Source organism: Hydra vulgaris, chromosome 06 (assembly GCF_038396675.1).
Source record: "Hydra vulgaris chromosome 06, alternate assembly HydraT2T_AEP".
NCBI classification, from domain to species: domain Eukaryota; kingdom Metazoa; phylum Cnidaria; class Hydrozoa; order Anthoathecata; family Hydridae; genus Hydra; species Hydra vulgaris.
In genome coordinates, this window is record NC_088925.1 from 34,977,043 (window position 1) to 34,999,263 (window position 22,221).

Genomic DNA, 22,221 nt, shown 5'->3' on the forward strand with positions numbered 1-22,221 from the left:
TAAGGGAGATATATGTGTGTGTGTGTGTGTGTGTGTGTGTGTGTGTGTGTGTGTGTGTGTTTATATATATATATATATATATATATATATATATATATCGTTTTTAGGATTTTTTTTTTAGGTATATATAGATCTATAGTTTGTTGTCTTTGGGAAGAGCGGAAGGAAAAAAGTGATTCTTACGCCAACACATACGTCACTTTTAATTACTTTTGACTTTCGTCCAACATTTGCGTGTTGGATGAAAGTAAAAACCATTAATTTAATTACAAATAAATCGTTTTTAAAAAAAACCACATAAACGCAAATTTAATTGACCAGAATGTTTTAAAAATATTCGGAATGTTTTTAACAATATAAACAATGTTTATATTTTATTTTTTTTAATATAATGTTTTTATTTTTAATTTTTTTAATAAAATGTTTTTTTTTTTATTTTTTTTTACTGTAAATCATGCGCGGAGTGTTGCTACATCGACTATCTTATATCCGGTCTTGCATTTTAATTTTTACTTTTTGTCAACAAAATATGGAAAAAACTTTCGGACAACATCTACGGGTTGTATATGTATATATATATATATATATATATATATATATATATATATATATATATATATATATATATTTATATATATCCCTTTAAAAAAAATCCTAAAAACGAAATATATATATATATATATATATATATATATATATATATATATATATATATATATATATATATATATATACAGTACTGGAATTATTATTATGGATTTTTGGAATTTTCACTAAATTCCATTAATTAAGGCATCCAAAAATGTGTTCAGTGGTTGATTATACATTTTGTTATAACTATATACATATGTAAAGTAAAGGGACTATTTTATTTTTAAATGAAATCCATTTTGATCTGTTTTTTTTCTTTTTAGGGTCATAATAGTGCATTGTTGCTAAAATATACCCATAAATTCTGAAATATATTAATTTGAGTTTGCATCACTTTCTTTTTACTCTCTGTGGTGTATGGTGTACCTGGTATGTACTTGGACTCTACAAATATTAGGTTTCAGTTCTGAACAAATAAAAAAGAAACTTTTAAGCAAAATATTTGACATTTTTGACCAATTTTGAAGTGATGGGGAAAAGAAAGGACTTAAGTCCTAGAAAAAAAGGACAAATCTATGTTTTGTTAGAGAATTGTGGCCTAAAACAAAAAGAGATAGCTAAGAAATTAAAGATTTCAACACAAACAGTTAGTGCTGTGAAAAGAAAGCTGGATGAAGGTAAAAAAATTGAAGCTGAAAGAGTTGGAAAATGTGGTCATAAAAGAATAACTACCCTTAGACTTGAGAGAAAAATCAAAGTAATGGCCCTCAGTGAACGAAGAAGTTCTTGCAAAAAGATATCTATGGAATTAGCAAGTTAGGGCATTAATGTAAGCCGTAAAAGATTTTATTCAGTTTATATTTTTCTATTATATGATTTTATTCAGTCTTATCATGTTTTCTGACTAATATCAGTCGGTGTTAATCTTGACTATAAATGTATTTTTTTTTACTATGATTATGAAGAAAACATTAAAGTTCCCTACAAAGATCATGGTATGGGGAGCGATATCTATCTATGGAACAAGCCATCGACATATCGTGGAGGGAATGATGAACCAGAGAAAGTATATAGAAGTGTTAGAGAAATGTCTGGTTCCTCAAATCTATGATTGGTTTTCTGATAAGGACTATATCTTTCAACAGGATAGTGCTCCATGCCATACAGCCAAGTTGTCAAAGGCATGACTTCTAGAGAATGAATTTTCTGTGCTCAAATGGCCCGGGAATTCACCATTTATGAACCCAATTGAGAATTTATGGGATATTTTGAAGGACAAAATACATAAAGTTCCTATCACTACAAAATCGCAGTTCATAGAGAGGTTAATCCATGTCTGGTTCCACAACGAGAATTTAATCATGGGCATGCCCAAGAGAGTGAAAGCATTGAAAGCTGCTAAAGCTGGTCAAACCAAATATTAAAAACTTTAATATACCTGGAATATATAATCTGTGACTATATTTTTCTGTGATGATCATTTTTGAAGTAAAAAACTTGATTTTTACTTCAAAAAACTTAAAAAATCCATAATAATAATTCCAGTACTGTATATATATATATGTCTATATATGCATATATACTTTTTATACTTTTGTATACTTTTTTATACTATGTGTATACTTTTTATATATATATTTTTTAGGAATGTAATATACAAATATGTTTCTCAACACTTTTTATCTCAAATTTGCTAACTTACAAAGAATAAAGTTTTTTCCAAGAAGCTGAGATTTTTTTTAACACACAACATTGTTTTTTCAAAATATAGGCAATTGACTTTGTTTAAGTGGTAATAAGTAATTTATAAATATTAAATAATAATAATAATAACAAAAACAAAGCATTAATAATAATAACAGCAATAACAATAATAAAAATAAGGTAAATAGCTTTTGCTTATCTGGTTATAAAAAAATTCCTTTCAATTTTAATTTTAACAAACCAGTGTTCTTTTAAATTAAAGTAAATTTCCAAACAAATTTGTTGCAATTTTATCTCATATTTTAAATATTTTTATTTACAGCCTCATTTTGGTTAAAATATATTTTAACCAAAATGAGGCTGTAAGTCTATAGATTTTTCAATGTTCCTAAACTTTGCTAAACAAAAGACACTCTAGTGTGTGTGTGTGTGTGTGTGTGTGTGTGTGTGTGTGTGTGTGTGTGTGTGTGTGTGTGTGTGTCATCATGCTATCAATTAAAAAAAAAAAAGTTGAAAAAATTATAAAAAAAAGTAAAAATACTTTAGCTTTATCTATAGCTTCAATCCATTTGCTCTGTTCATTAGGATTTAAAAGCAATGTAAATGCAGTAGACATAACACCATACTCATTTAGATAAACAAACAGTAAAGAGCCAGCAAGAACATGTAAAACAACTTTGCTTAAACAATACGGTTGACGAACTATACGATATTTTTCTCCACCTCTTTTTGGTTTTGTCATAATAAGTACATCCGTGAAAAGGAATGCTTGTACATCAATCTAAAATTTAACAATAAACTTTTGCTATCATGAAAATTGATTTCAAAATTTTTAATAAATATACACACCCTCCCGTTCTTTTCAACAATCTTCATTGGACCTTCATATAAAAGAAATCTTTTCTCGTGAGCTGCTAATCCTGGGATAGGAGCTCGTAAGTCAAAATTGCAATATTCAGCAACATGCTAAAAATAGTTATTACTTTACAAGTCCTATTGTTCATTTAGATTATCAATTAAAAGTATCTTTTTCTCTGAAGAACAAAAACAATTTAATTAATAATAGGTGTAACCATTTACTTTCTCAATTTCATCTGTTGCTGATTCAATAGGTAAATAAAGCTCTAACTTGTTAAGAACAGTATTGAGTTTTTGTTCTTCCTGCTGCAATCGCATTGTCGCATTAATTTTTCCAACAAATTGCTCAACTTGTGCAATCTAAACATTTTTATTTTAATAACGTATGAATGAAAAAATTCAAATTTTATATTAAATATAATAAATTCCTTATAAACAAATAATATGTTATGAGTTAAGAAAAGACCTTTTACAAGTTAGCTAAACTTCACACAGGTAATAATTTTTTAATAGTGAAAATATATTACAACTCATTAAAAATGAATACTTTAAAGATAAACTTTTTCACAATAAAAACATTTTTAAAGTAGAAAGTTTTCCATAGTAGCACTATTTTCAGAGTAGAAATTTTCCTTGCATAACTATTTTCATAGAAGAAACTATTCCATAATAAAACTACTTTCATAGTAGAAACCTTTCTATAGTAGAACTATTCTCATAGCAAAAACTGTCCATAGTAGAACAGTTTTTATAGTGGAACTATTTTTATAGTGAAAACCATTAGTTATTAGTTAGTAGAATAATTTTCGTAGAAGAAACTTTTTTTCTTAGTAAAACTATTTTCATAGTAAAACCTTTTTCATAAACTTTTTCATAGTACTTTTAAGTTAAGAATAAGTTTTAGTAAATAATTTAATAAAATTTGAATCTTACTACTTTTTCCATAGCTAAACATTCTTTTTCATTGTGAGTTTTTTTTAAAATAACTTTAAGAAGAAGATTGTACTTTGTTATTCGCTGCATTGGCTTTACTAAAAGGTCAGCAAGTTTTAAACGCATACATTGAGAACTGTTTTCACACCACTAAAAGAAAATGTATAGAAAAGATTTATTAATAAATACAAATTTTAGATTTTTAGAAAGATAAATGCTGTTCATTATAACACATACATTATTTTCAATAAACAGTTTGTCTTTCACTTTTAAGTAATCTAAATACTGTAGTAGTTAATTCGAATTATATTAAAAGTAATTGTAAATAATAACTGATTTTATATATATACAACATAATAACAGATATAATTGTTGTTGATTTTATTGAAATACAAATATCAAATAATGGTTAATAATATACTGCATATTTGTATGATAAGTGATATAATTGTTTCTTATACATGAAGATAACTGTGGTTGATTTTATGAATATATGAAACAATTACATATATTATTGTTGTTAAAGTTAATCACATAATGATACATCACATAATGACAGCAGGGTCGAATAATTAAAGCTTTGAGGTCAGCAAATAAAAGTAGATATTTTAGGTGGGTGGGTCTTTACATATAAAATATATTTACCTGCTACTGCATATTAGGGTTGACATGATGTAAGCATTATCTGTTATTTTAAATTTTAAAATGCACACTTTTATGCCAACAAATTTTTCAGAAAAAAAAAAAAGAGAAAATAAAAGAAAAAAGGCCTTGAGAATTTTACTTGCTTTATCACCATCTAAACAACCTTGAAAAAACTCCTCTTTTAAGGGATTCCTTCACTTCTATGGAAACCTCAAGATTAGCATTATTAAAACAAGGTTAGGGATCATCCATAAAGTACATACGCTTGAGAGGCAGAGGCAAATGGCATAATGAGATGTGGGGCAAGTTGTCAATAATAAAAATAAGGAGACACTAAATTAAAAATATTATAAAATGTTGGGCAGGTAGGTTACAAGCGTAGGTACTTTTAGGGAGGTGTAGGGTACTCAAAAGAGCATATAGAGGGGGTGGATAGAGAGGGGGAGAAGGGTTTAAAAAAAATGTTCGTATTATATGGACAACCCCTTATTGTGCATTTGTTTAAATTTTTTTAACCGTGTAATCCAGTACTACCTACCCTATGTCTTGCTGTCTTGCTTTTTTAAATTTACAAAACAGCAAAGTTAAGAGAAATAAACTCTGACCTAAAATTAATACTTCTTCACTCAATCACTTTTCTCTGTTTTTTATTGATCTCTTTTTTCTTTATCATTCTCTTTTATTGATCTCCTTTGTCTCAAGATTGCAATCTTTTAGGTGTAATTTCTGATAAATTGACCATGTCTTTTCTCTTTAGCCCTTTTAATGATCACACTGAATGGCTTAGCTTTAACCACTGATCCTGCTGGCACTAAAGTTCACAACTTCTGTATTTTGCAATTCTTACTCAGATAGTTACTTTGTGACTTGTTTTCTACTTACTACTACCCTAAATCTGACTGAGATTCTTTTCGTGATTTTCTTTGGGATAGTCCTTAAGGTGATGCCTTTCATCTCTTTGGTAATAAATGCATCTCCTACATAATCTACTGGATCTAGGCAGGTTTGGAAACTTGTATTCCTTCTCAACTGTTTCAAATCAAGACTTGTTCTGCTCCATGGTTTTCACCTTCTTTTGCAGTTGCTATAACTAATCATAACCATTTTTTCCATCTTGCATTTTATCTCAGAAGTTAGGCTCAAGAGACTTTTGAAAAATCTTCATCAATGTCATTAACAGAGGCAAGGTAATTTGTTACTTTATTTAACAGTGTTTTGCTAATATAAAAACATAAGTAAAGATAAAAGTTTTGATATTATTTATGATGTATAATTTCAAATCTTTTTTATTCAGTGCGTTTTTGAAATGTTAAAAGCTGTGGTCAAATAGTCAAAACAAAATATTATTAGCATAGTCATATAATAGTGTGTGATCGCACGTCTTCCTGGCCAATATAAATACATAATACAATAATCAAAAATAATTAAAATGTGAAGCAAAACTTTTTTGTAGGTTGTTTTAACAAAAGTTCTTCTTTTATACTGTCGAGTTGATGAGTCTTTTTTTACAGGGTTAAAATTGAAAAGAGTTGGTGAAATTAAAAGATCAAAAAATAAACAAATCCTGCTGAAGTAAAAATAAAAAAACACTCATTTGAAGTATTTTGGATTGGAGAACATACTTATGTTATGTTAGAGGAAATATCAAAAGAAAAAAATGAGAAAAGTGAACGACAAGGAAGTAGATATAGCTTTCTTAAAAGACCAGCAAGAAAAGGGAAGAAAAAGGAAGTCTTGGAATTAGAGATAAAAGATATGAGTTGTAGGACAAAGTAAAGGAAGCACATCAAAGTTAAATAAAAACTAAAGGAATACATCAAAAACACTGTAACACTTTGATGGAAAAATGGTTAATGAATTAAAGGAGGGAAAGAAATTTAAAAAAATAGAATTGCAGTTTTGGAAATGATTGATGAGTAAACATAACTACTTGGCAAATGATGAAAATCATCATCTTCAAAAATTATCAATAATTCATACAGGACCAAATCTTTTAAAATTTTACTATAAAATCAAACTAAATAAAGAAACCAAAATACAAAATACAACAGTATTATAAATATTACTTTAGTGCAAAAAGTTTCAAAAGAATTCTTGCAAATAAACTTTAAATTTTTGTTTTTTCATAAAAAATGTAATTTTTCATGAAAATTTTTTAATTTCTCGTTCCTTTGTGTCACAGACATGACCTGTTTAGATGAGTTTGCGTTACAAGCATTATACATTTGTATAGCAATAATAGAAAGTCTTCAAAGAAATTAGAGAACATAGAGAGAGAACATAGAGAATATAGAGAAATAAATATGTAAATATGTAGATATGTAATACAATACAATAAATATGTAATACAATACAGTAAATATGCAATACAATACAGTAAATATGAAAAAGAAGTTTACTTTAGTGTGACACTGTAAAGTCTTAATATGAAATATGTTTGTTTAAGCCTGTTATCATTAATATGTTTTTATCTAGACATACTGCATCACTATTTATAAGTTTTATTATAACTAGACAGTAATCATTAATTGTTATTTATAATTTAGATGGTAATTTTTAGACATTTCTAAGTATAACACTTTGAGTATCTAAATGTGAAAACTATGCGGATTGCATAAAATGCTTAAATTAATAGAAAAAAAAAGCAAGTTAAAAAAATTTCACTAGTTTTGGATAAAGATATTAGGACTTTTTTAGAAAGTAACTCTTTAACTAATTTCACACTGACAGACATGAAAGAATGGTAATAAAAAAGTGGTAAAAACTGAGCCTGGCCTGACTGTAAAATTTCCATGGTAACACTTTTTAAACAACAACAAAACTTCCATAGCAATACTTTATTAAGTAACAACAAGATAATGATATATTTATTAACGTCAAAAAAAAAATACAAAGATATCCAACAAAAGAAAGACTTACTAAAAGGTATTCAACAAAAAATTCATTTTTTCTTCTCAATGATTTTAAATACTTTACACAGTTTGCTTCTTCCATACAATAATGAATATATGGATTAAAAATTTCTTCAAACTAAAATTATAAAATCATTAGAATAACTGACATCTGTAAAATCTCAACTTAAAAAATTTTAGTGGAAAATATCACCCAAAAAATGTACATTTGAAAATGAATCAAGCAATTGCAAGGGGTTGATTGTTTGCTTAGTTCTACGAACATCTTTCACCACGAAGTTTAGATGTTTTGCCCAGAAAACCATATTTGCTTCATATACTTCTAAAATATTACTAAATAACTTTTTTGGATCAACCTCTGTTAAAATACCACTTTCTTGTAAACTCACCAGATATTTTTTAAAAACCTACAGAAAAAATATTTAAAAATAAATAAATAAACTAATAAAAATAAAGAATTAAGAAAAGATTATATAAAGAAAGACAATTAAAAAATAAACCAAAAAGTATATTGAGCATAAAATAAAACTTAAAAAAATATATAGTACTTTTATAATAAGACGAATTTTACGAATATAGTTTTTTTCTGTCATTAGCAATTCCCATATTGCTTCTTGTTGAATTCTACACTCTTGTGAAAGTTTAGATACTTCTGTAATAACATCAGTCCATGAATCTTCTAAAAACACCTCATTGTCAAACTCCAAATCATTATTATCACCATTATCTAAATTGTCTTTCGCCTGTTGGGCTAGCATATTAGAAATATTATGAATAACATCCTAAATATATCATAACAAAACAATATAATATACAGTTATATAAGTTATACAGATGAAAATTTAATGTGAAAACAAACACATTATAAACATACATAAATATATAAATAAAAAAGTTAAACAAATATTAATAAAATACACAAGATATAAACAAATATAAATACAGAAGATATAAACAAATATACTTACACATGATGTAAACAAACATAAGTACACAAGAAAGAAAGAAATTTAAATAACCTATACAAGATAAACAAATATACATTACACAGATATAAATGTTACACAAAATATAAATAAAGAATGTTAAATTTCTTTTTTAGATAAAAATATTTTATAAAATATTTTGGAATCTAACTTCTTTTAAACTCATTTAAAATATTAAAATAATAATTGCTATTAAAAAAATAATTGGTTAATAAAAACATCTATTTTTATTAATTATTTTTTTACAAACAATCATATTTTTTTTTAAACATATGATTTTTTATAAACAATGATTTATTTTTTTTAAATATGGTTGTTTAACAAAACATATTTAAAAATATTCTTTATTTTTCATTACACTTTTTTACAGGAAAAAAACATTAAAATACAAACTTTGAAGAGAATTCAACCTTAAGACTGTTGGAAAAATCTTTGCTTTGCAAAACTTTGCGATTTAATTTTGGAGTGAATGAAGATTTGCCATTTTGAGCATTATTATCTTCAGATTTTTTGTGTCTGGGTCCCACCTAGAAATATAACTTTAATCGCTGAGTTAAAACAGAGCAAATCATAATAAATACAAGCTAATATTCTCCCAATCATACAAAATTTTCTTTTAAAGATAAACATTTCAGCCATGGTTTTTTTTAAGTAAATGTTAAAATAACAAAATATAGTGAAGAAAATTATAATTCATATTTCAATATATTATAATACATAGAGTATATGTATATTCTGCATATATACTCTCTATAAAATTAAACTTTTACCATTAAATATGACAAAAATTAATAAGTAATACCAGGTACAACTCTCAGATGTTAAGGCCTAATCACAGTATACCTGTCAGGTGGTAAGGCCTCACCTCCTATAACCAAAACTAAAATTAGCAATATTTCTGTTTTGGTGGGCCAAACAAAAAAATTCAAAATAAAAAGTAAAAAATTCCTAAAAATTTACAAATACAAGCAAAATCTTTTATTTTTATATAATAAATATCAGTAACAAATTCTCCTGCAATCAAATTATTAACATTATGTTATTATTTTTATTGCTAAGTTTATCTTAATAACATAATTGTTAAGCATTGATTTTTAACTTCAATAAAGCATTTGAACCTTTTAGATTAATTCAAGTTAATTCAATTTAAACAATAATTTTTATTAAATACCAGGCACTTGTAAAAATAAATAAAATCTTACCCAACTTTTTAAATTAACATTTATTCAAGTTTTTGACTGGTAATACACCAATAAAAATACACCAATATTGAGTGAAATACAATTAAACAATATAATTAAATAGTTTTCTCAAGCAATAAAAATCTTCATTCAATTTTGATTTTGATTTAAAGGTTAGCTTATTACCAAATAAATTACCAGATTAACCAAATTTAATTTAATTTTGATATTGCCGAAGTTTGATGTCTTTTTTTTTATTCACCTCCCCAAGGCCAAGAAGGCCACTACAGTCAAGAAGGCTACTCAAATGTGGTTTTAACCCTCTCTCAACTTTATAACTTTGAAACATGAACTTTAGAAAACAAGGCTGTGGTGCGGAGAAACAACTTTGGCGCGGTACTACCAGAGATGTGGTGGGAATCAAAATCTGAAGCTCTCGCTTATGAAGCAAGCGCTCAATCACTACACCATTACCGCATTATGTCTTGAAAAAATTATGCTAAATAAGTTTTAATAATTCAATAATTCAAGATATGAATGAAGTTTTTCAAAAAAAAATGCTTTGAAAAATATTTGTTTTTGAAATGTGAAAAAACAAAGAATCATTGGTCTAACAAAGAAGTTCATCAAAGAAATTTAAACATTTTTGTCTGGAAGTCTGTTTTAGTACCATAGAAGAAAAAAAGTACAGAAAAAAAGTTCCAAAGAAAATTTGTTTTTAATAAATCTACAGAGAAAACTCATTTTGTCAAATTGTCAACTAGTTTAAATTAGCAATAGATTGTTAAATATGTTTTGAAAAGTGTTTTATAAAGCCCAACTGTGGCGAGCCACTCTGAAATTGGTGAGCAGATGACAAATGGTAAAAACAAGGATATCGATTTTTTTTGCTATTTAACTTACAAGTTCAACTTGCAACAAACAACAAGAAACATTAATTTGTTTACAAGTAAAAAAAAATGATGCCATCTAATTGTGCCATTATTTTGAATGACTTGTGTAATGCAAAAATTTATAGAAATGTACCTGGGATTTGTCTTCTGATGTTTTCATCAACATAATAATTCTTTCATCTACTTGCATTTCTTGGTTGGCTATAACACAAATAAGATTTGATAAATTATATATATGTGTATATATATATATATATATATATATATATATATATATATATATATATATATATATATATATATATATATATATTAAGGTGGTTCTAAAAACAACTTTTTCTGAAAATGACTGCTGGCACCCCCTAAATATGTTGTATATAATTAAAAAAATGCTAGATTTAAGAAATTTTTGAATAAAAAATATTTTAAGGGGTTGCTACCGACCCTCCAACATTATATAGGTCCCTAATATTATTAAAGAAAAAGTTTTTCAAAATTATGTCATGTTGGGTCTCAAATGAAGGGAAATTATATAAAATTTTTAAAAATATTAATCATTTTATAATTAAATTTTTATTTTAGATTTTAGTAAACAAAAAGTTACGTTTTTTAACTAAAAATGAAAAATAGGGAATTTAACAAGATTTTTTGACTATCATTTTTTTTATCTATGTTTTTTTATAAAATTATTAATATTTTTAAAATTTTTATATAATTTCCCTTCATTTGAGACCCAACATGACATAATTTTGAAAAATTTTTTTTTAACAATATTAGGGACCTATATAATGTTTGAGGGTCGGTAGCAACCCCTTAAAATATTTTTTATTCAAAAATTTCTTAAATCTAGCATTTTTTTAATTGTATACAACATATTCAGGTGGTGCCAGCAGTCATTTTCAGAAAAAGTTGTTTTTAGAACCACCTTAATATATATATATATATATATATATATATATATATATATATATATATATATATATATATATATATACATATATATATATATATATATATATATATATATATATATATATATATATATACATATATATATATATATACATATATATATATATATATACATATATATATATATATATATATATATATATATATATAAATATATACATATATATATATATATATATATATATATATATATATATATATATATATATATATATATATATATATATATATATATATATATATATATATATATATATATGTATATATATATATGTAATAACAATTTTCTAAAAGTTCTTAAAAAATAAAAATTCTTTAAAATTTTCTTGAATGTCTGAGATAAAGTACAAAATTTAGTATATTGATTTTTGTTATTTTAACAAAATGTCTGTTTTTAAAAATATTCTTATGGTGAAAAAGATAAAAGAAATACACTATAAATAGCAGTTGTATAAGAATGAGAAAAACCACAAGGTAGAGATTGGTAGAGATTTGAAACCAAATAAAAGGAATAAAAACTTTTAAGCTTGCATGAATGTAAAGGTGGTGTATATAGCATAAACTTCATCATAATAACAAAGACATGAAGGCCTTAAGATCATCACAAAAATCCCAGTCAATCTTAAAGTAGTTGTAAGAAGTTTGATGATAGGGTAAAAACTGTGTTTTGAAAAAGGTAAAAGTTAAAAGAATGAACAACAAATTTGGAATTAAGCTTGGAAGAAGCTAGGCACAAATTAGGGTCAAAGACCCTAATTTGTGCCTAGCTTCTTCCAAGCTTAATTCCAAATTTGGAACACAAGTTGACTATCAGAATAAAAGATTGAGAAAAGCAAAAGTTTTGAGTTTTAATGCCAGCAAGATCAGTGATACTAGAGCCAATTTTTTTCCTAACAAATTCACCCCCAACAAGGCTGCAAGCAAACACTATTTAAGTTGGGATTTAACAGAAAGTTCGCAGAAGATATAAATTGTTTGAGCCAGAAAAATATAAAGATAGGAGAAAATAATAAAGCTTTTATGTACAATGAAAAAAAACTAGATGAACAGTTTTTAGAGCATAAAGGAACAGTTACATTATGAGGATCTACCTTTGCTGAATGGAAAGTTGTCGAAAACTGAGCTTTAGTTGATAAATATAATTCTCCCTGATATATAAGATATGATCACCCTGCTACCCGTAACATGTAACCCTGTGCAACCTGTTACATGTCCTGCTGTCTTGTGGGATTCGCTTTCTTAGCAAAGACTGAAAGGAGTTTGCTTCCTGTCATCAGTACTATTTGAAATCAGTCATGCCTATAGTAATATATATATATTTATTTATTTTTTGTGTGTCTTTTATACGAAGCCTTAGTTACTGTTTTAGCTCACCTGTAATCTACTTTATATGTATGTTTGTGCTCTGTCTAAACCTCTGAAGCAGTGTCAACTCACCCGTAAGTTGCTATCTGTATGTTTGTGTTCTGTCTGAACCTCTCACCCATAAGTTACTTTATGTATGTATTTGTTGTTTAAATGTTTAAATGTTCTGTTTAAATGTTTAAATCTGTTTTAATGCAGTGCGAGCTCATAAACTAACTAGACACTCTAACTATAAAACCAATGCTCACCCTTATCTCTAGTATTTAGTTAAATGTAATACTTTTCTTAATGCATTTCAAAAATATCATGCTCGATGTTTTATGTATTATTTGCAGGAAGTCGCTCCTTTTCATTTCTCAGGGTCAGGTCAGGTTTAGGATCATCACAATCATTCTGCTACTAGTACTTTGGAACCCAGTACTACTGCCCCATGCCATGCTCCAATGAAGAGTGCTTTTTTAAAAATCTCCTGCCTTAAGGCTCTTGGTTAAGTAAAGGCTACAGATGGTGTTTCGATTAAAATACTCATCTTGGGCAGATGTTAACTGCATCCAGCTAAAATTCCCCTGCCTTGGGGGCTCTTGGTTGAGTAAAGGCTAGAGATGGTGCTTTGATAAAAATACTCATCTTGGGCAGATGTTAACTGCATCCGGCTACTGTCTTGTAGGAGGCCTAGGCAAAGACTTTAGGGGATAAGCAGAATAATTCTGCTAACTAGCCTCAAACCGTTTCTTCATCTATTAGGCTGGTGTAGATGTAAACCTGTGTTACATTGTTTCCTGCTTAGGATAATGAATGCTAGATCTTCTTGACTTTTCTCATAGGTTTTTGCTTGTGCCTCCTTGATAGTGGGTATGCAATTCTTCTTGTTATCTCCTAATGAGGGTACAGTTCTAAAACTCAGTTTAATGGTTCTGAGGCCGGCTGGTAGTAAGGTTTCCCAAACTCTGTGGTAGCTCTCAGAGAGGCTGATTCCATCAACAGTTGCAAAATATCATTGCATTAACAGTGCCATGTTGCACATGGATGGTGTCCCTGTTAATGCTTTTGGTGTCTGGTCTCTGATCCTTACTTGTGTTCAGTTTCTCCTTTTTCTCTTTAAGGAGGTTGTGACCATGCAAAGATGTCTTTAAATCTTCCATCTTGTACCCTCTCAGCTGAAAAATGCACCTCCTACATAACCTCCTTGATTCAGGCAGGAATGGAAGCTTTTATTTCTTCTCGTTGGTCTAAATCAAGTCTTATTCTACTCCATGGTTTTCACCCTCTTGTGCAGTTGCTATAGTTAATTGTAATCATTTTTTTTTATCTTTTTCAAAAGAAGGCTTGAGAATAAGCAGCTATTTATTATTGCAAGAAATGTAAAAAGTTGTTGTCAGATGCTTCAATTATTCTCAGCTCACTAAATCTTGTACCTTAACTCAGAAGTTAGACTCTAGAGACTTTTGGAAAATCTTCAACAGCATTGTTAACAAAGGAAGGTCTAACATTCCATATCTCAATTGTGAGACTGATCTTATTACCTCCCTCATAGATAAGGCAGAACTCTTTGCAAAGAAATTTTCTTCTAATTCGACTCTCAAATCTTATGGGCATTCTCTTTCTTCCATTCCAATTAAACAGGTTAACCCATTGTTAGAAATTCAAATCACTCCAGCTTCCATTGCTAAAGTCATATCTTTATTAACTCTTCTACAGTTTGCGGTCCAGACAACATTCCTGTCATACAGAAATAGTTAAATAAACAATTTTGTAAGACAGAACATACTGTCTTACAAAATTGTTCTTCAGAACTCTCTTCAATTCTCTCTAAACTATTTAACAAGTGCTTAACTAGGTATTGTTTTCCTGCCTCTGGAAAATGGCATCTGTTGTTCCAATTTTTCGAAACTTTGGTGAACATTCTGACCCCTCCAATTATCGCCCAATCATTCTTCTTTCTGTTATTAGCAAGGTCTTTGAGTCTTTGATAAACAAATTTCTCACATTCTATCTTGAGTCAAATAATTTACTGTCAGACAATAAATACAGTTTTCAATCCTCTCGCTCTACAGCTGTAGAGCGAGAGGATTGAAAACTGTATTTATTTTAATTATACTTGCTAACTGCTGTGACTAAAAGATTTAATTGTGCATTAGACTGAGGCGATGAAGCTTGGCCTATTGCTCTTGACATATCTAAGGCTTTTGACAAAGTTTGGCATGCAGGTCTTCTCCATAAGCTTATTTCATATGATGTATCTGGGAAAGTTTTTGAGATTATCAAATCGTTTCTTTCTAACTGCTTTATTAAAGTCATCTTTGAAGGTCAACACTCTTTTTATTTTCAGTAACTTCTGGGGTACCTCAAGGTTCTATCCTTGGTCCTGTTTTGTTACTTATCTGCATTAATGATCTTCCTGAAAACCTTACATCTAACATTGCTCTTTTTGCTGATGACTCATCTTTTTACTCCAGTCTTGACAAAAAGTCTTCTCTTTTCAATCACTTAGAACAGGCAGACAATCTTAAATTTTATCTCACTTCTGTAACAGATTGGGGCTCACAGTGGCTTGTAAATTTCAACTCCAACTAATTTCAGTTATTTACTGCAAACAACGATCTCAGTACTATCGTCATGCCTATATTAATGAATGGCAACCCTCTCACTGAGTCCTCTCCTTTATTTATTCTTGAATTATCATTTACTGCTGACCTTTCATGGAAACCATATATACATTAATCTATCTGCTAAGCTTGAGTCTCTTTCCCATCATCCTAAAATCATAAAAAAACAAAAAAACCTCTTTCTCTTTTCTACAAATACTACCATGGCTGCTGCTCAAAGGAACTATTATATCTAGTTCCATCAACTAAAACTCATTCTCGCTTGACTCGTTATTCAGCAAAGTCTCATTCTTTTACTGTATCTGTCCCTGCATGCTCTAAAAACTTTTACTCATCTTTTTTTTCTCCCTGCAATTCAATCTTTTGAGACTCTCTCCAATCTTCATGTTTTCCTGATTCATTCAACCTTCAATTTTTTAAGTCTTCTTTGTTGTTCAGGTTGTTCAGGTGCTCCAAGACGTTCTTACAGTCTTATCACAGAGCACTGCAGTAAAGCATTTAACCAGGAAGTTCATGCCTCTTTCATTTGACCATTCTTTCATTTAATCAGAGCCAGCCTGGAACAATGGACCTCTAGTTTTGAAACTAGAACTCTAACCACCAAACCATGGGTGCTTTCAACTATAAACACTAGACTTAACACCATAAACAACCCACTTATAGTGTTAAGTACTATATATTATTATTCTGATATTTTTAGCCACAGAGCTAGGAAACCTTGCTATCAGCTAGCCTTAGAACCATTAAAATGAGTTTCAAAATTGTGCTTCCATCTCTTAGATGACATAAAAAGCGCAGCCATCATCATAGAGACACAAGCAAAAATTCAGAGTTCATCATCCTAGGCAAAACAAATATAACAAAGTTCCAATCTATTAGCTGATAAAGTCAGTTGTCAGTCTATTAGTCAATAAAGGGGTGCAAGACTGGTTAACAGATATTTTTTGCTAACCCCTAAAGTATTTGCTTAAGAGGCTTTCTATAAGACCATAACCAGGAGTTTTAGATCTTTAGTAGAGTTTACTTTTACCCAAGTATTTAATTGAGACCTCTCAATACAAAGATTTAAATTTAAAGTCAAAGTATACTTCTCGTAGCTTTTTCCTACAAAAATTTGCAATATTTACATGCAATCACATTTACACAAAACAAAAATTTGTAACAATTTTTTTTTTCATTGCAATCTATAATGAAGACATATTCATTTAAAATTTCTTATATTTTTCATGGCAATCTAAAGACCTATTCATTTGAAACAACTTATGTCTTTCATTTTAAATAAGTTTGAAAAATTAAAACTTTAAAATGATTTATCTTCATTTCTTTATTTAAAACACAATAAATTTAAACAAATTCTAAAAAAAAATTTTTTTTTTTATATTATTATTAACTTCTTTTAGTTTTCTTATTTTACTTTTTCTTCCTACTATTTTTATAGAAACTTTATTGTTTTTGTCATTATTATTTATTTTTTTCATTACTGCTGTTTTTATTATTACTATTATTATAATTGTAGTAAATACTATTATTTTTGCTGTTACCTATAATGGAAATATTCTATGGAATTTCATGGGTGTTCCATGAAAATCATATGGAATTCTATGAAAAAACCATGGTTTACCCATGGAAATTGAAATCCTATAGAATTTCCATGGGTGAACCATGGTTATTTTTCATAGCTCATGTTGCACCATGGGTTTTACAAATGGGCAATTAAAGATGTTATTCTGTATTTAATAAGATTATAAATTATATTTTTTATAATGCATCACATTTAATATGTTTAATCTAAACATACTAGATACATAAACAACTAGACATACTTGCAATAGCTAGAACTTGATAAATGTATGCATTTTATAATGCATCATAATATGATATTATCAGAGATGTTGGTCTAGAAACTTAAATCTTGGTCCATCGGCGTCTCAAGACTCATATTTAACTGTGTTGGTCTTGAAGCTTGAAGTCTTGGTCTTAGTCTTGGTATTGGGTCATAATATATTGGTTTTAGTCTTCGAATTGGTCTTGACTGTATATACGTCTCTGGATATTATCATATAATATCCAGAGACGTAAATACAATAATGATGCCAATATAGTATAGTAAGTATGTCAAGTGAATCAGTTTGATTTTTAATTTTTATTTGGTTTACTTCAAATATTTTAGTTTTACTGTGCATTGGATAACCAGTGAATTAGATAAGCTTAGATAAGCAGTGTATCGAATAAGATTAGATAAGCAGTGTATTAGATAAGCTTAGATAAGCAGTGTATTGGATAAGATTAGATAACAAATGTACAAAAGATAACTAGAACTATCTTTTTTAATTTTTTTCTAATGGCTTTAAAATTTTTAAAAGTTTGCATAAAAATGTTTCAAGTTAAAACACTTTATTGTATGATAAATGTTTATTAAGTTTGAAAACTCTTTATTTTATGATAAATGTTTTATTCAATTTTAGGTCTGTTAAATTGTTTTTGTCTTTTTGTTGACGCCATTCTAGTTGGGGTTTAGTGACCAAAGCAGAATTATTAGAATAAGTAAATAATGTAATAGTTTGTGTATAAATCCTTTTATTTTTCCTTTATTATTTTATTTAAATTAATACATTATAAGCCAACAGGTCTGACTGGCGATATAAATGTTGTTTATCAGTTATATCATTTATAACATTGTCAGTTTTTATATGCATTTATATGAAAGCTATCTAATTAAAATGGTGAATTGAGTTCAAATTAACCAGAAAAGATATAAGCGTAGTCATTGGGATTCAACTTGTAATGATGTTCCAAGAACAACTGAGTGGAGAAGGAAAACTAAGGTTATGCTTTAAGAATATCAGAAAAGGAAGTTCATTAATGCACAAGATTTTACTTCACAGTTAAATATAAGCATATAAATGCAATGTTTATAGATAATACACTATTATTTATTATAGATAATACACTATTATTTATTATAATACAATTAATTTAATTGTTTTATATTTAACAAGTGTGAAGGGCTCGTTTTAAAATAAATTAATTTATTCACACACTTTTATATTTATTATGTTTTTACATTACTATACTTAATAAATAATTAATTATATTTATTATATTTTAAATAGTAATCTAAAAAATAAAATAAAATTTTGAATTTAATAGTGTGTGCATAATTCCTTTTATTTTAACTTTATCATTTTATTTAATTTACTGCATTATAAACAGGCAAGTTTGACTGGCGATAGAAATAATGTTTTACATCTTTCAGATAGATCGGACGAAGAAGAAGTAAGCTTCTTTTAAATTACCATTTATAAGTAATAATGTATTTCTTGCTGCCTCATTCTGTATAAATGTTAACAACATACAGGTAACATTTATATATGTGCATCAATCTTTTCATTTTAACTTAATTATTTCATTTAAATTAATACATTATCAGCAGGCAGGTTTGACTGGCAATATAAATGATGTTGTATATCATGCAGATAGCTCAGACAAAGAAGTAAGTTTTTTTTTAATTACAATTTATAAGTAATACTATATTTGTTGCTGTATTGTTCTATATAAATGTTACTAACATGCAGGTAACATATATGTATTAGTTTGTGCATAAATCTTTTTATTTTAACTTTATCATTTTATTTAAATTACTATATTATAAGCAGGAAGGTTTGACTGGCAATATAAATAATGTTGTACACCATGCAGATAGCTCAAGCAAAAAAGCATTTTAATTATTTATAATTATAATGCTTTTTTGCTTGAGTTATCTTATAATTATTTATAAATAATGATATATTCATTGCTACTTTTTTCTATATAAATGTTACCCAACATTTAGCAACATTTATATAGAACATTTAAAAAGTTGTGTGTTGATACATAATTATAAAGTAAGTTATAATAGTTAATAATTATAAGTATAAACAAATTAGTAAATAAAGAAAATTAATTAGTATGTACATATTAATTGTATGATTTATTGTCTACATTGGTGAAATGGATAATTATACTAACTGTGGTGAAAACAATAATGAATATCAAAATGTGAATGCTAATTCATTTGGCGATTGTCTGGCTCTGCAATTACAATTATAAATGGTTTTGATGTTTTTTTGGATTAAATATGTTGTATTGATGATTCTTTTAATTTGTTGAAGCTTGAAGTTATTAATTATCAAATTTATATACTATTATTATAAAATAGTTTATATAAAATAATAAACATGTAAATTGTTATATTTTCTGTAAAAAATTGTTTTTAATTGTTTAGCGCTGTATAATAATATATTACTTATAGTATATTACTTGTAGTTTTTTGTTTTATTTTCAGTATGCTTGTACATATGTATGCATTAAATATTGCGGTGAAGTCAAATTTTAATATTTTAGGTGCATTATAGCAATTATTTTTCAAAGATATGTAGGATTTAACAAGATTTAAATTTTATTTTGTTTATTGATTTTATTCAGCAAAAGCGATTCCATAGATTAAAAAAACCCAATAAAGTTAGCGAGTTGTGTAAGAAAATTTGCTTTTTACGGTTTTATATGACACTTTAAATAACATTAGATTTCAAAAAACTTGAAAACAAAACATGCTATTTTACCATGGAAAAACCATTGAATTTCCAAAGGTATTTGGAACACCTTTCCATGAAAAACTCATTTTCCATGGAAAACTAATCGATTCATTATGGAATTACCATTATTATTACCATATTATTATTATTATTAATATTATTATTATTATTATTATTATTATTATTATTATTATTATTATTATTATTATTGTTATTATTATTATATTATTGTAATTATATGATTGTAAATTTTGAGGAAAATAAATATCTTGTTGTTGTTGTTGCTGTTGTTGTTAATAATTTATTTTTTTTACATTGTATGTGTCAAGTAAATGTTTCAAGGATTTTTAAACAAAGACATTGTATTTACAGAGCCTGATGCAAAAATATACCTTGTTCCAAATAGACCCATGTGAGTGGCTAACCCGAATAAAAGTCAATGTGGGCAAAAAATGCTTGTTAATATAACTTTTATTTAAATAAATGTTTTTTTAGATAACATGTATTTTAGAGTTATTGCTAATACCAATTTACAAATAATGGTTGTTTTTGAAAAAAATATGCAAGGAAAAAATTATACATAAAATGTTCATATTTTCTTTTTCATAAATATACTTTAGTATCACCTTTTGAGCAAGATTTTAGTCTTTATTTTTTGAAACCACTTCTTTATTTCTCAGAGTTAAGGCATTTTTTTCATTGAGAACATTGCCACATTATGTTTGCACTCATTTTATTTATTGCTTATAGCTGTTAGTGTCTTTGGAAAGAGTTGGCAACAACAAGTTTTAAAATAGCAGTTTGAAATGCATGATGAGGATAGTCATTATCTTTTGTATTCTCTGCCATCACCAGCACATTTTTGCCAGCTTTTGATGGATCTAATGGATGTAGACCTGAGGCTCTAAAACCAGATTCTAAATATTTTTTGTTTACTTTGAGCCCAATTAGTCTAAGTAAATTTGGGAAGATAGTCTTGTCGATCAATGTATGAGGAGATTCTCAGAAGAAATTACGCAAAGTGTTCAAATTTGCTACATTGGTTTAAAGAAACCAACATCTAAAGTTTATAAAGTGTGATTGCTATTTGGGGAAAGACAAATGAGTGCAATCTAAAATGCAGAAAGTTATCAATAAGCTTAAATCAAACTAAATTAGAAAAATGTTGTTAGTTTTAAGATAAAACCGCTTACATTATTAGACTTTGCCTTTGATGCAAGAATATATGTAAGATGGCTGCCATCCATAATAATAGATGACCATCCATAAATAGTATTATACGCACATCTTTTTTCATGTTGACTAATTTTTTAAGGAATAAAAACCTTAATTACTTAAAAAGAAACACAAATAAAATCTAACATATCTACACAATTAAAAGGGTAAAAAAATAAACTAAAGTTTATGCTGAAAAGGTCTTACTAGCAGACTTACCTTGATAAATTAAGTTACAAAAACATATGCTCCCATCCATCCTGACTCAGATCCAGCATATTGGGCACTATTAGGACCCCCTATACATCAAGTGTTATTAAGATGTTTGCCTTTAAAAACTACAAAAGGTGATATAGGAAAACCAGTAGCATTTCTGCATATTAAGAACATAGTATTTCCACCAGAAGCATTAAAGTTGGGGGTGAAGTGACTTCACCTCCAACTTTATTTCACATTACTTCAGTGAAGTGTATGCGGATCTAAAAAACATTGTTTATTTCCTTCACTGGTAGAAAATCTGGTCTCATCCAGATTATAACATTAGTCAGGATTATTATGTAAGTCATACTAATCATAAACTGTTTTTACGGTTTCAAAAAAATTTGTTACATTTTTTACAGAAAGAGACTTGGCTTTTGAATTTGTTAAAACAAATGGAGTTCTTTTAGATATTTAAGAAAGAAGTTGTCACCTGGCCTGTTACTATCCCAGGGAAATATTCTACCTTCACAACTGTTTGAAAATTGGATGACAATTGCTTTCATGATTTTTTGATTTAGTGCCAAC

The 22,221-nt window shown here is 27.4% G+C and overlaps 1 protein-coding gene across 3 annotated transcripts in view; it reads right to left on the bottom strand.

Moving 5' to 3' along the window:
- LOC101239125 (pleckstrin homology domain-containing family G member 5) overlaps positions 1–22,221 on the bottom strand; it is a 58,022-nt gene that overhangs the window by 17,333 nt on the left and 18,468 nt on the right. Inside the window, exons 1-10 of one of the 3 annotated variants that reach the window (XM_065799952.1) lie at positions 21,414–21,517; positions 10,837–10,904; positions 9,040–9,156; positions 8,192–8,425; positions 7,850–8,050; positions 7,651–7,761; positions 4,087–4,236; positions 3,376–3,513; positions 3,145–3,261; positions 2,837–3,076 (exon numbers count right to left, since the gene is read on the bottom strand). In XM_065799952.1, the coding sequence (XP_065656024.1) occupies positions 2,837–3,076; positions 3,145–3,261; positions 3,376–3,513; positions 4,087–4,236; positions 7,651–7,761; positions 7,850–8,050; positions 8,192–8,425; positions 9,040–9,156; positions 10,837–10,893 (1,365 nt within the window). In that variant the 5' untranslated portion in view covers positions 10,894–10,904; positions 21,414–21,517. Of the gene's footprint in view, positions 1–2,836; positions 3,077–3,144; positions 3,262–3,375; positions 3,514–4,086; positions 4,237–7,650; positions 7,762–7,849; positions 8,051–8,191; positions 8,426–9,039; positions 9,157–10,836; positions 10,905–21,413; positions 21,518–22,221 lie in introns of those variants that run through there. The other 2 variants (XM_065799950.1, XM_065799951.1) reach the window with 2 other exon arrangements.